Raw genomic sequence first — 12838 nt, 5'->3', positions numbered from 1 at the left:
ATCCCTTCCCATCCCTGCCCATCCTTCCCCATCCTTGCCCATCCCTGCCCATCTGCCTGTGCCCAGGGGATCGGTGCTGCGACGGCACCTCCTGACGTGGCAGTGAGACCCCAGAGTGACAGAGCAAAGTGTGCAGAGTTATTGCTGAGACTGAGGGCCCCTGAATCGATCTCCTTAATAAAACAGCAGGAAAAGCGCTTACATTCAGCAGAAACACAATGAAACGTGACTGCCAGCTCCTGGAGCATCCCAGGCCTTGTGAGTAACATACAGCCCAGATATAGCCCTGTGGTAGTCGCAGGCAGTAGCTGTCATCAGGCATATCTTGCCCCATCCAGCTCCACATAACCCTGAGGTACGTTAGAAATGGGTTACACACACCTTGTAAGGAAAACACGCCTCCAGCCAGCTCAGTGTAGGGTGCTCTACTCATTTTAAGAAACCTGCTTGCAGGGTAAAAGTGTGTTATCTGTGTTCTTTTTTTGGATTTCCTTTACTTCAGCCACTTCCACGATCAGGTCCGATTCAAATCAGCATTTTCTGAACAGCCTTTTTGTAATTTTTTCTTCTGTTTATCAAATAGCTCTTCCACCTGTTAATCGGGTTATACATCAAAAGAGTGAAGCCCCTGCAACAGCAGCCACTCGCTTTAAAAGGAGCCAGGCAAAGCCAAGCAGTTAAATGTTCAGCTGGGGCTCAGGAGCTGGGGGTAAAGCAGGATTAAAATCCCCCCCGTGATGGAGCCGACGGTCCCCATGGTCCCAGGAGATGGGGGGGAAATGTGAGCAGGGACCTGGCAGGGGACCCCCCAGCTGGCAATGCAGCTCCTGGGGGTGAACCCCAACATCGGCTGGCAGCTCAGGGGTATGTAGTCTTCTCTTTGCCTTGAGGAGGGGTTCACTGAGGTGCCTGGATGCTGTTTCCATGGGGGTGATGGGGATGTTTATATGGTGGCAGCACATCTGGCACTGGCCCTATGAGTCGAGGTCCTCATGGGAAGGGGGGTCCCGTGCTCCCTGCTCGCCTCCTGCCAGGGAAGAGGCACACAGGAGGCCAGGCTGCTGCAGCACGTCCCCATCTCCACAACGCAGGTTCAGGGTGAGAGATGCAGGATCGGTTCCTATGGAGCAGCAGCCCAGCAGCATCCCGAGCACAGCGGGTCGGTCTGTGTGCTGTTTGCACCCTGCCATGGCCAAGTGGCACAGCTGGTCACCATTGACCACGAAGTTTTGCCAGAAAAGGGGCGGCTGGGAGCCCACTCACCCTCCTCCCAGCAGACACCGAGCTGTGCCAGGCTCTGGGCCCTCATCCTGAGAATTTAAACTGTTTTATCCCTCTCGACTTTTACTTGGAAGCACCCAGAGGACTTTTTTGGGTGACAGCTGAATTGCTGAGGGCTGAGCCAACTCCAGCAGAACTCTCCATCCTCGGGGACCACTTTGCTCCTGCGAAGCTCAGCTCCATTTTGGCACCAAGATACTGAGAGATGGAGAACTGGATGCAGTATTCCCATCCCTGGTTGCAGAGCAGCAGAGAAACACCCCAGTGTGTATAAACGAGGCAGTCGACAGAGGAGAAGCGTCACGGAACCTCACGTGGGCTCGTTCCTGCCATCACCATGGGGAGGGCAGAGCCAGACCGCTTCCGGCACCCAGCCAGCGCTCCTGCGCTCTCGGACCCGCAGCCATCCAGAATGCTGCTGAAACACCCTTAATTCCTGCTCCCTCCCAGGCCTCAGCTGCCCAGGTCCCGTGGGAAAGGGACAGCTCTGACCGCCCAGGTAAAACACCGCCGGGTACCGCTCTCCAGCTGCCGGCCTACGCCGTGCCTGGGGAAGCAGAGGGGTGGTGCACTGGGATGAGGGCTGGGTTTGGCATCCCTGCCTGGGTGATGCTGTGCATCACTGCCAGCTCCAGCTTTAGCCTTAACCTGGGGCAGCGATGCCTGATTCAATTGGGATCCAAGTAATCTGAGGTGTTCACATGGTTTTACCTATTGGAATGGGATCCAAATGATTTGAGGCATTCGTGTGATTTTACTTACGTGTAGGTTTAGCGTAGACATCTTGAATTCACTACTCCCTACGTGGCTGGGTGGGAGCTCTTTCTTTACAAGCCTTGATTTCAGCCTTGCTTGAGGAAGGGTTAATATCCTGGGGGGGCTGGCTGGCTGGAGGGAGGCTCACAGAACTTAGCTACACCAAAAAAGTACATGTGCTGCCAGCATCTTACTAGCTGTTATCTTCAAAACAGATTATTTCAAGATGCATATGCATATCACCCCTTCAATCTCACCAGACCCCATGTCAGCAAAGAAGCTGCCTGCGACTGATATTTGGATTTGGGTCTTGTTTTGCAATTTCCTTTCCAACAGCTCGGGGTTTGTTCAGATTGTTATCTGCTGCAGCAGCATCTCCTGCCCCAGAAGGAAACCAGCCACTCAGAATGGCAGCCATTTGAGGACGATATCTGGGGGCAGCTCAATACAGGGGGGAGGGGGGAAAAGTCCCCGCAGGAAACTGGACTTTTAGCTTGGCTGTTACCAATTTGGTTGGGTAAGTGGAATTTTGCAGGAGGTCAGTGAGGCTTTTGGCAAAGCTTCCCATTGATTGCTCTCAGAAATAGGTCAGAAATTCTAGAATCTGGCCCATAAGATGGATAATGCCTTTGCTCTAGCTATCAATCTATCTACCAGTCTATCAACTGTATTATTAGGACTCCTTTCATCACCTCCTCAAAGCTTTGGTTGGAGATAAGCTCCCTGCATTAGCCATGGAGAAACAGTAAGTACACAGCGCGTTTTGCATGTGGAAGGTGACAAAATTAATGCCCCTGATTGCCATCCTTTATCATAAATCTCTTTAATATTGGGGCCAAACACCCTGAGCCAAGGGGTCCTGTTCAGGCATCGTGTTTTCTAATCCTGTGCCTGAAGGCACCTCAACTTCAACGGGAGTGAAGGTTCCCCAACCTTTCTGGATGGATCTTGGCTGATGTGAGAGCTGCTGACCAAACCCTTGGCTTGCTTCCTTCAGTGGGTCTTTTCTTTTTCCACGTTACAGTTATCAAATATATTTTTGTGGATTTAAAAGAAAAGAAAGGAAGGAAGAAAGAAAAAAGAAAAGGCTTAAAGCAAGAGGAATACATTTCAGCTCTTGTTAGTGTCAGCATCACGGTGGAGCCCAGAAGCTCCAGCCAAGGATCAGATATGACCGAGGCAGCAGCGTATCAAGCCATTAATCCCAGTGATAAGGGCAAGGGGTGTCTGTGGCTGAGCGAAGGGGGGTAGGAGGGAGAATCACACATCTTTCCAGAGCCTCGTGCAGAGGGGGAGGCTGGCTGCCTTTCTTTTACGTCTGCAATGTCGGGCTGCTGCTTTCAAGTGGGAACCCTGCTCTTCGCTTGACGTGGAGCAGCGTGAAGCCCCATGGGACCGTTGTGTTTGACTGCCACCAGGACTGGCTGCCCCTCTCTGTCCCCACTCGGAGACCTCCACAGCGGCCGCCGAGACGCCTCGCGGGGAGGATGAGCAACTGTGAGTGGTGAGTGCAACACCCCAGGGTTACAGAGCCCTTTGCAGCCCTCCTGCAGCGAGGGAGATGCTCTGAGGGGGAGGGATAATGGCTGCTACTGGACGCCCTTCTAGTGGGTTCCTTGGTCCTTGCCCGGCTGTGGGGATGCTGCGCTGTGAGTTGGGGAGCAGGAGTGCAGCGTGGGGATGCTGGTGACCCCCTGTCACTGGTGAGACTGTGCTTGCCTTTTGCAGCACTGGGGGCCATTCCAGCACCTTATTTGGCAGACACATAGCCACAGAAGGGGCTTGTGATTTCCCTGGGAGCCATGTTTGTAACTGCTCCCCTCCAGCAAGCAGCAGGCGCTGCAGTGCTACCGGGGGGGGGTCTCCAAAACCCTGCTTAAGAAGGGAGTGCAAGGAGCACCAGTGGCTCGTGCAAAAGCCGCCCCAGGTCTTTGGGCACATCGCCTTAAAGACGAAAAGCAAAACTGAAAACTCTGAGCAAACCTTGGGCTGAGACGTGTGTCGTAAGCAGCGGCTGCCACGTGGTGCCCGCAAGACTTCGCTTGGTTATTTCCTTCACCTAGACAAACCACTTTTCTCTTGTCCAGGTGGGTGCTCGTTGCCATCTCAGCTGTCACCTTGTTCCTATACGCCCTCCTCTTACTGACACTTTACATCATGCTCAGCAGGAAAATAGGTAATTTACTGCAGGAAAATGGGCAATTTAGTGTCTTGTCGGCTTTCCCTGTTGTGTTCCTTGCTCTGGCTCACAACCAACCAGTTCAGAGAGCAAAAGCCATTTGCCCAACACTTCAGCATCCCCTGGGGTCATCCAGCACAACCAAGGCCTTGTTCTGGGTCTGGTTCTTGTGGAGCAACTGGTGCCACTTTGGAGCCCATGTGGGGCAAGCATGGGAGCTGGGAGCCCCCTTTGGAGATCTGCTGGACCCCCCCTCAGGACCTTCCACTGTTGTGGGAAGGGAACAGGTCCAGTACTGACCACCAGCATCACTGTGCGGTGCTGGGTGCTGCAGCCGGGGGGGGTGGAGACTGTCCCCACGGCCGCTGTGTGAGCAGCTGTGAGCAGGGTGGGGGCAGCACCGGGCAGGGTCCTACAGCCTTTTGTTCTTGCCCCAAAAGCATTTTATCCCATCACTCTTGTTAGTGAAGGGGTGGGAAAAGACCCTGGGAATCAATTTGCGAAACATTCATTCAGGTGAAGCGGCAATTTCCAGCAGGAGAAGCTTCCAGGAGAAGCTGCCACCCACCCTGGTACATAAATAAGCCCTGCTTGGCCCTGTGGGTCAATCTAATTCTGAGCCTGCACGGGGAGAGGCCCCGATGGCACGATTCAACACTGGAATCCATCAGCACAGGAGAGCGGGGGCACTTAATCACCTCGGTAATTGGGCTGATGGATGATTTGCCTGGCCAATACACAATGGCAATGATCATCGTGCCTGACCTGGCCTTGCCGTGGGGCAGTGTGGGGGCTCCAGGAGCGGGCAGGGGTCTGTGCAACACGGTGTTTTGGGGGGTGTGAGCCGCAGCTGGGGGCTGGGGTGAGGAGCTGACTCTCCTCTTGGTTGCAGCCGGCCATTCCTGCGGCAAGGAGACGAGCGGCGGCCCCACGGCGCAGCCCCAACAGCCTCCCAGCTCGGCAGCAGGAGGGGAAGGGGCGCAGAGGCTCCCCTTCACAGGTAATGGGGGCCTGCAGCAGCGGGGGCTTGGCCTGTGGTGTCACATTTGGGCAGCAGCAGCCATGAAGACCCTGACCCGCTGCCTTGGGCTGGGAGGGGGAGTGAGCTGGGTGAAGGGCAGGTGATGGGGCTGGTGGCAGTTCCAGTGGCCTCCTGCCTCCCCTGGCTTTCCTTGCCTGATTCCCCATGGGAATGAGGGGGATGAAGGGGGGGGGATGGATCACTCTCCAGTGTTCAGACTTGAGTGGGTTTGGGTGTTCTCCCTGATAATTATTTTACTTTTTTTACTTTAACCCCCCCTCAAGTCCGTGGTGGGTGTGGTAACGTTTCCTCTTTTTAAGGGAACAGTGACACATCTTCAGAGACCTCAGATGAGTCGGACAACAGCCCTTCCTGCCCACAGGTACGGCCATGGGCAGAGGGCCCTTGCCAAAATCAGTCTCAAGCCCCACGGAGCAGCAAGGAGGGTGGAGGGAGGGGGGTGGCAAATACCTTGAACCATAGTGAAATGCTGGCAGCGATACTGGTGGCTGGGGTGATGCTGTCCCTTGTTTAGGGGAAAGCATCCCCCAGGGCTCAGGGAGATCCCTGGGCACAACCCCGGCTTCTTGATGGGATGGACACCTATGTGTGGGTCTGAGGGCAACGCTGCGGGGGTGGATGCTGGTGCCTGACCCCGGGTTCGTGTCTGCTTCTGCAGGGCCCTCACTCAGGAGAGACCCTCAACTACACAGCCCTGCTCTTCCCAGGGAAAAGCCACGGGCCGGGCTCCAGGGGGGACTATGAGAACATGAAGGCTGGGGCAGACTATGTCAACGTGGACCCCAAAAAGAGGAAAGCGGATTTTTGGCCCTGCTCCAGCCCCGTGGAGTCCAAGTCCATCGAGTACACTGAGGTGAAGCTGTGACCCCAGGGATGCTGCTGGCAGGGGTTGTGGCTCAGGAGATGCCTGAACCCCCCACCCCCTCCCACCCAAGCAGCTGCAGGACCAGGGCTTCCCTCTCCCCTGCCGCCGCCGCCAGCGCCTGGCACCGGGTGCTGCTGCCAGCCAGCTCTTGTCCTTATCTGCTTCGTATTGTACTTAAACATGTCCCTGTTACTGAAGGCTGCTGAGCCAGGGCAGCGTTCCTCCCACCCCAGCTGGAATGTGCTCCCCACTGTTGTGTGATGGCCCTTTTTCCTCACTGCATCAAAGCAGGTGAAACATCCCCCCCTGCCCCGCAGAACGGGGTGCAGCTCAGGCAGGGAAGCCTGAGGGATGGGGTCTTCAAAGTCCCCATCCAAACGGGCTGGCATCTCCCCTGATTCTTTGCTGATTGCTCCCATGAAATCCTTTGAAATTCCTCCTCTGGCTCCCCCCTCGCTGCCCAAAAAGCCCCCATTCACTGCCCTCCCTCCCCTGCACCCCCTTTTTCTCTGATGCTCAACACCTTTCCAAGTCCCTATCGCCCTCAGAGCTGTTGTTGGGGCTGGGGTGGCTGCACAGGTGGCTTGACCCCCATCCACACATCAGAGGGATGCCAGAGCTGAGGAGGGAGGGAGGGAGGATGCCTTGCTGGGGAGCTGCCTCCCCCAGCTGAAAGCCATAGTCATCAGCCCAGCTGGGGAGTGACTGAGGGCTTCCCAGGGGATTTATATCCCCCTCCTCTGCTGGCCCTTCAGGACTGCAAGGGGCAGAGGGCTGGACCTCAGGTGAGCACAGGCAAGTCAAATCCTTCCATACTGTGTGGGGAGGGAGGATATTCCCTGTTTCCCACCTTTTGCTTTTCCTGCTTTGTCCCTGCACCAGGTGCCCTTCATGTTTCCCTTCACCATCAGCTTAATTCCCAGGGGACTTGGAGCACAGCACCTCAATTTCCCCTAACAAAACAGAGCTGGGGACTCTCCAGCTTGCAGAGCTAAACTTGGGATTGTGACCTGGATATGCTGGGATGGCTGTAACCTTGCTGGGATGGCTGTAACCTTCTCAGGGGTGCTGCATGTCCTGTTCATTAGTGATTGCCTGTGTCAGGTCACCTTCATGCCCTGCAGTGCCTGGCCAGCCCTGGCTGTGGCTGGGACTCACTGTCCTCTCTCTGCTGCAGCAAATCACTGCTGCAGAGTCAGCTCCTTCCTGTCACTCTGCATTTTGTCACTTAGGATATTTTTCTCAAGCAATAAACTCTGGAAGTGCTGGGAAGGGGCACTGTGCAATAGCTGCAGCTCTGGCAGGCTGATGGAGCTGCTGCCCCCCAGCACAGCCCCCTTTCCAGGGATGGAGATTGTGGGTCTGCTCAGCAGCCACGTGCTCTGATGAGAGGCTGGGAGGTGATGATCTGCTATCGATCCTGGGGAGGGCTCTGGGGTCTGGCACTCCTGGCTTTGGGACCTTGTCGTGGCAGATCTGGGTGTGTGTGAAGGAAACAGTCCAAACACCCAAAGGATCTGTGGGAAGAGGTGTTGCTGTGGGTGCAGGGAGGGGAGGGCTTGTGGCATCGGGGGTGGGGTCAAACCCAGAGAGGGGGAGTTTCTGCACGAATGGGTTCAAGTGTCTTGTGATGAAAAAGTGACAATACTTGGATTTCAAAAGCATCCTTAATCTTAATACCTTTTTGTACAGAGGGAATAATGTGCCTTGCTCAGCACTCTGCTCTCTGGGATGCTTGTAGATTCCCCATCAGTGGCTTTTAGGCTCAGCCCCCAGAGCAAAGGGATGCTCTAACCCACCTCACCTGTGCTTCCCCCTTGAACAAACCAGCCCCTGGGATGCCCCCAGCACTCAGGGAGACAGGCAGGGGCTGGGACTGCAGGGCCATGGCTTCTTGGGGGCTATTGGTGGCCCCTCCTCTGTGCTCCTGGGTACCCCCAAAACCATCTCTGAGCCCCGGGTGGTTTTGCCACCCTGATCCCTGCTAAATAAGACAAAAGCAGCAGCAATTTGGGAGTAGCTCTTTAATGGGATGGGGCAGCTGTTAACCAGTGTGGAGTGGCACTGCACAGCGACTGGGGGCTGGGGGTAAGCCTGGTGGGAAGTACCTGGGCAGGGAGGGAGGCTGGATCTGCCTGGGCAAGGGGGAGCTGGGCCAGGGCTCCTCCCAGCAGAAGATGCTTCTGCCCTGTGTTTTGTGTCCCAGCCCTGTGCCCAGGGGGGCTGGCAGGGGGTCTGGCTCCAGAGCTGCCTGTCAGCAGCAGGCAGTGCTGGGCAGTGTTGGGGGGTGGGGAGGGAAGCATGTGGGGTGCCCCCGGGCCTGGGAAAGCTGTGTCTGGTTTGCTGCTCTGCCGGCAAAGCCCTGAGGATGGGGTGTGAGTATCTTGCTTGCAAGGAGCTCTCTATGAGGTGTAGCCACGTTGCCTCCTGCTGTGCTCTGCCAGCTTTGCTGGTGGCATCAACCCCCACAGCTCAGTCCCTCCAGGGAGACCCACGGGAGCAGCACCCCCCAGGGGAGAGCCGGGCTGCAGGAGGGGTTCCTGGGGGAGAGCAGCGGGAGGGAGGTGGATGCTGTGCTCAGGACCCGGCTGATGGAGCCCCGTCCCTCTCCCTGACACACTGTGCCCAGCAGCGACAACTCAGGGGCAGGACGGGCAGTGATGCTTCCTGGGACAAGCACCCGGCTTTCTCCAGGCAGGGAGGGAGAAACCTCTGCGGTGACAGCATCGGTGGTGTCACAGCCGGTGACAGCTGCCCTCGGGGGGGGGGATGTGCCCGGGGACCGGCCCCTGCCGCAGCCTAAAGCGTGCCTGACTCTGTCACCTCGCAGGGGGGGCAGAAGTCCTTGGTGCTGCCCCCGTGCAGGGGGAGGCTGGAGGGGCCAGCGTGGTGGCTGTGGCTGAGGATGGTGGTTTTCCTGCTGCAGAGGCTGCCGGTGGACACCTGCCTCCTCAGCCCGGGCCGGGGGCTGCCCCAGCAGGACAGGCAGCGTGCTGCGTCCTGGAGGAGGTGCCCGCTGAAGAACATGTAAATCCAGGGGTTGCAGCAGCTGCTGAGGCTGGCCAGCAGCATGGTGATGGTGAATGCCACGTTGCTGGACTCTGGGAAGGCAAAGGGGAGAGCTGAACCATCCACTGGGCTGGGGCAGGGTGCCAGTGTGCAACGGGCAGGACCCCAGGGGCTGGTTTTGGCCCAGGCACGTGTCCTTCATCCCATTCCTGCCCTAACTGGGGTTTCTTTAGGCAGGAGTTTGCAGCGTGGCAGGCAGAGCTGGGCTCTGGCTTGGCTGAGAGCTGCAGATGGGTGATGTACAGTAACAGGGATGTGCTGAAGCATCTCTGTGGGGAGGGTGCTGGGAGATGAGACCCAGCAGCTTTGGGACTTTCCTTCAGCCTGTTTTCTAGCCACAGCATCTCCCAGACACCTCTCAATCTTAGATTAAGATCCTTGTACTCACAAACAGGCTAGGAGAGCTGCTGAAAGCTGCTAGGAAAAGTCAACCTATGGAATCAGAAATCCATTGCTGAGCCCTCTGCAGCTGCTCACAGCAGCCTTGGGGACACTCTGTGCTGCATGCCAAGGACCTGCTCCAGCAGCACAGCCGCTCTGCCAGGCAGAGGTTGGGAGCAGGAGGCACAGTTAAAACCCTCCAAATTCCCATGTGAGGGAAGAAACACCCATGGCAAAGATGTTCACACCCCACCTGCACATGTCCCTGCAGGTGATGGTCAGAAGCTGTGGGTTTTCTGTGCCTGCTCTGGGCTGCAGCCCAGCATCCCCATCCCCCCCCACTCCCCCCATTACTCACCATCATCAGGAGCATCCTCATCCCACACTGACCACATCTGCATGCTGAAAAACGGTGCCCAGCAGGCGATGTAGGCCACCACGATGACAAAGGTCATCTTCACCGTGCGGATCTTGGCACGGGAGATGGTCCGCACGCTGCTCACCCGGGAGGGCTGCCCGCTCCTCTCAGAGGGGCAGGGAGCTGGAGGGGAAGCTGCTGTGGGTACACTGGTGCTGGGGGCACTGCTCTGGGTCTTGCCCTTGAGGTTCTTGCAGATCTCGTAGCAGATGAGGCTGTAGCAGACGGTGAGGATGCTGACGGGCAGGATGAAGATGCACAGTGTGGTCCAGGTGATGTAGGCTCGAGCTCCCCATGGGTACCTGAAGTCTGCCCAGCAGTCCAACACCCCCGAGCCCTGGCGTACCTCCTGTAGGGAGAAGATGAAGATCTGGGGCAGGCTGAGCAGGCAGCTGAGCAGCCAGGTAGCCCCGATCATCACGTAGGCCTGGCGGCTGGGCTGCTGCAGGGTGCGCAGCGGGTGGCACACGGCCATGTAGCGGTCCAGCGTCATCACGATGAGCATGTAGGTGGAGGCAAACATGCTCAGCACCTGCAGGTACTTGACCGCCCTGCAGAGTGGGTCTGGTCCCAAGAAGCGGTATGTCACCTCCCAGATCATCTGCGGCAGCACCTGGAAGAGCACAACGCCCAGGTCGGCCAGCCCGAGGTGCAGGATGAAGAGATGCATCCGGCTCATCTTCTTCCTCAGGCGGTACATTGCCAGCAGCACCCCCACGTTGCCCACAGTCGCTATAGCCAGGATGGTGGCCAGCACCCCAATCTCTGCCTTGGCCAGCTCCTCATCCCGGGTGTGCAAGAGGGTCAGGTTGGGAGCCCCTGCCAGGGTCTGAAGGCTCAGCAGCTGCTGGTCGTGCCCAGGCTGCGTGTGGTGAGTGTTGTTCCCGTCCCAGCCTGGCTCCATCCCTTCGGGAAGCGCTGCAGGAGCACAGGCAGCTGTGATGCTGGGCTCTCAAACCCTCTTCCACCTCCTCAGGGCTGAGCTCTTGGGGTCAGCGCTGTCTCTGAGCTCTGTTGCACCAGCTCCTCTGTCCCTGGCTGTCAGGGCTGGATGTGTCTTGTCCTGCGTCCCCCAGCACCAGCGCAGCTTGTCACCTCCTCTGCCTTGTGCTCCTCAACATGGTGCTAATCCCATGCTTGGTGGCTGCAAATCTCCTCTCAGGACAGGCTGCTCCCTGCAAATATTCCCAATAAGCAAAGAGGTGGAAGAGCTCCTGGCTCAGCACTTGATCCTTCTCTCACCTGCACAAAATGTTCCCAAAGCTTCATTTCTCCCTGGGCTGCTCATCTTGTGCATCCCCTCTCCACCCTGTGCTGGCAGACTGAGGGGAGAAGAGGAACCCTCTTTTCAGTGGCAAAAAGCTACAGAGGCTGCATCGTGCTGGCTGTTTCATCCCAAGAACAGTAAGAGTCAGGTGAGTGGTGTCCGTGCCTCTGCAGGAAGCAGAGTGTCTGTCTGTCTGTCAGCAGCAGCTCTTGGTTGCTGTGTCTGTGTCTGCCTGGGTCTGGTTTTATAGCCCAGCAGCTTCCCTCCCTGCCTGGCCCCAGGCTCCCCGCTCTGCCAGCGCTGGGTGGATGCTGCAGTGGGCAGGTGAGACCTGGTTCCCCCCCTGCAGCACTCTTGGGGGCTGGAATCACTGGGGGCTTTGACCATATGTGACTGCTGGGCAAGAGCCAAGGCTGGGAATCCTCCTGCTGACAGCACAGAGCGTTCCCAGTCTGTATTCTTGGTGTAGCATTTCATCATGGAACTGCCTTTTGTGGTTCAGGGTAGGAAAAAACCAAGATTGGGTCATTTTGTGCTGGCTTGAAGGCTATGAAATGAATGGTGTTGCAACTGCTTCATAGGAGCTTGGGCTCATCTCAGTCCTGAGGGCAGGAATGAGGGCTGGTTGTTCCTGGTATCCAAAGCCACTTCTGATGCCAACTCAATTCAATGAGCCTTGAATGCTTTCCCCCTCCACCTCCTGAAAATACAAACTGCTGGGAGGTCCTGGTTATCCCAGACCTCTAAACTCCTACCTCACTCTTGTCACTGCTGTGCTTCCATGTGGGACTGTCTGTTTTTCTTCAAGCTTGGGGAGTTTGGAAGCTGAAAACTCGATGTAACTTGGCTCTTGTGGTGTTTGTGAAGAGTTCTCAGCAGAGTGGGTCAGCACAGAACAGGAACAGTTGGACTCAATGATCTTAAAGGTCTTTTCCAACCTGGTGACCCTGTGAAATGCCCCAAATTATTAAACTGTCTGTAAATGGGCACCTGGTTTAGCCCCTGCACTGAGACTTGGGTCTCAGAATTCCCAGATTCACAGGTTTGTAGGGGTTGGAGGGGACCTCCAGAGATTGAATCCAACCCCCTGCCAAAGCAGGGTGCCCAGGACAGGTCACACAGGTTACCCTCCAGAGGGAGGAAACTGCTGTGTTTTTTGGGCAGCATTATCTGTCATACAGCTCTGGGAACTGAAGGTGGAAGCTCCTATGGCTTTAAGGTAATTCTAAGCCAGATGTGTCAGTGTCCCTCCTTTACCTCCCCCCTTTCCCTCACTCAGATTTGTGTTTTTTTTCCATTTAATTAAAACCTCTGATCCTGCTTAATATTAGAGAGTGTGTCTGGGCACATTAATAAACATGTTAAACACATGGCAAACGCCCCAAGGCACTGGCTGTGAGGGGCACTGGCTGTGAGGGGCACTGGCTGTGAGGGGCACTGGCTGTGAGGGGCACTGCCAGGCAGAACAGCTGCCTTGATTTTCATGGGAAAACCCACGTGCAGCTGTAAATATTGGCCAGCAGCATAACAAAAGCTGACAGGGTTGCACTGAAGAGCTGAATGTTACAGTACCAGTGCTT

The 12838-nt window shown here is 56.5% G+C and overlaps 2 protein-coding genes across 2 annotated transcripts; one reads left to right on the top strand and one right to left on the bottom strand.

Moving 5' to 3' along the window:
* Positions 1-818: 818 nt before the first annotated feature.
* RHEX (regulator of hemoglobinization and erythroid cell expansion) lies at positions 819-6123 on the top strand (the record flags this gene model as incomplete). Its single annotated transcript, XM_084275836.1, has 6 exons — positions 819-864; positions 3456-3534; positions 4125-4213; positions 5109-5216; positions 5558-5619; positions 5917-6123. 6 exons carry the CDS (start codon positions 819-821, stop codon positions 6121-6123), a joined length of 591 nt encoding a protein of 196 aa, XP_084131962.1.
* Positions 6124-8922: 2799 nt separating this feature from the next.
* Positions 8923-10895, bottom strand: AVPR1B (arginine vasopressin receptor 1B; the record flags this gene model as incomplete). Its single annotated transcript, XM_084275835.1, has 2 exons — positions 8923-9224; positions 9932-10895. The coding sequence occupies 2 exons, from the start codon at positions 10893-10895 to the stop codon at positions 8923-8925; spliced, it is 1266 nt and encodes a 421-aa protein (XP_084131961.1).
* Between the last annotated feature and the right edge of the window lie 1943 nt (positions 10896-12838).

Source organism: Gallinula chloropus (assembly GCF_964237585.1).
Source record: "Gallinula chloropus genome assembly, chromosome: 27".
NCBI lineage: Eukaryota > Metazoa > Chordata > Aves > Gruiformes > Rallidae > Gallinula > Gallinula chloropus.
The sequence above is the reverse complement of the archived record's forward strand: the minus strand, read 5'-3'. Positions and strand labels throughout refer to the sequence as shown.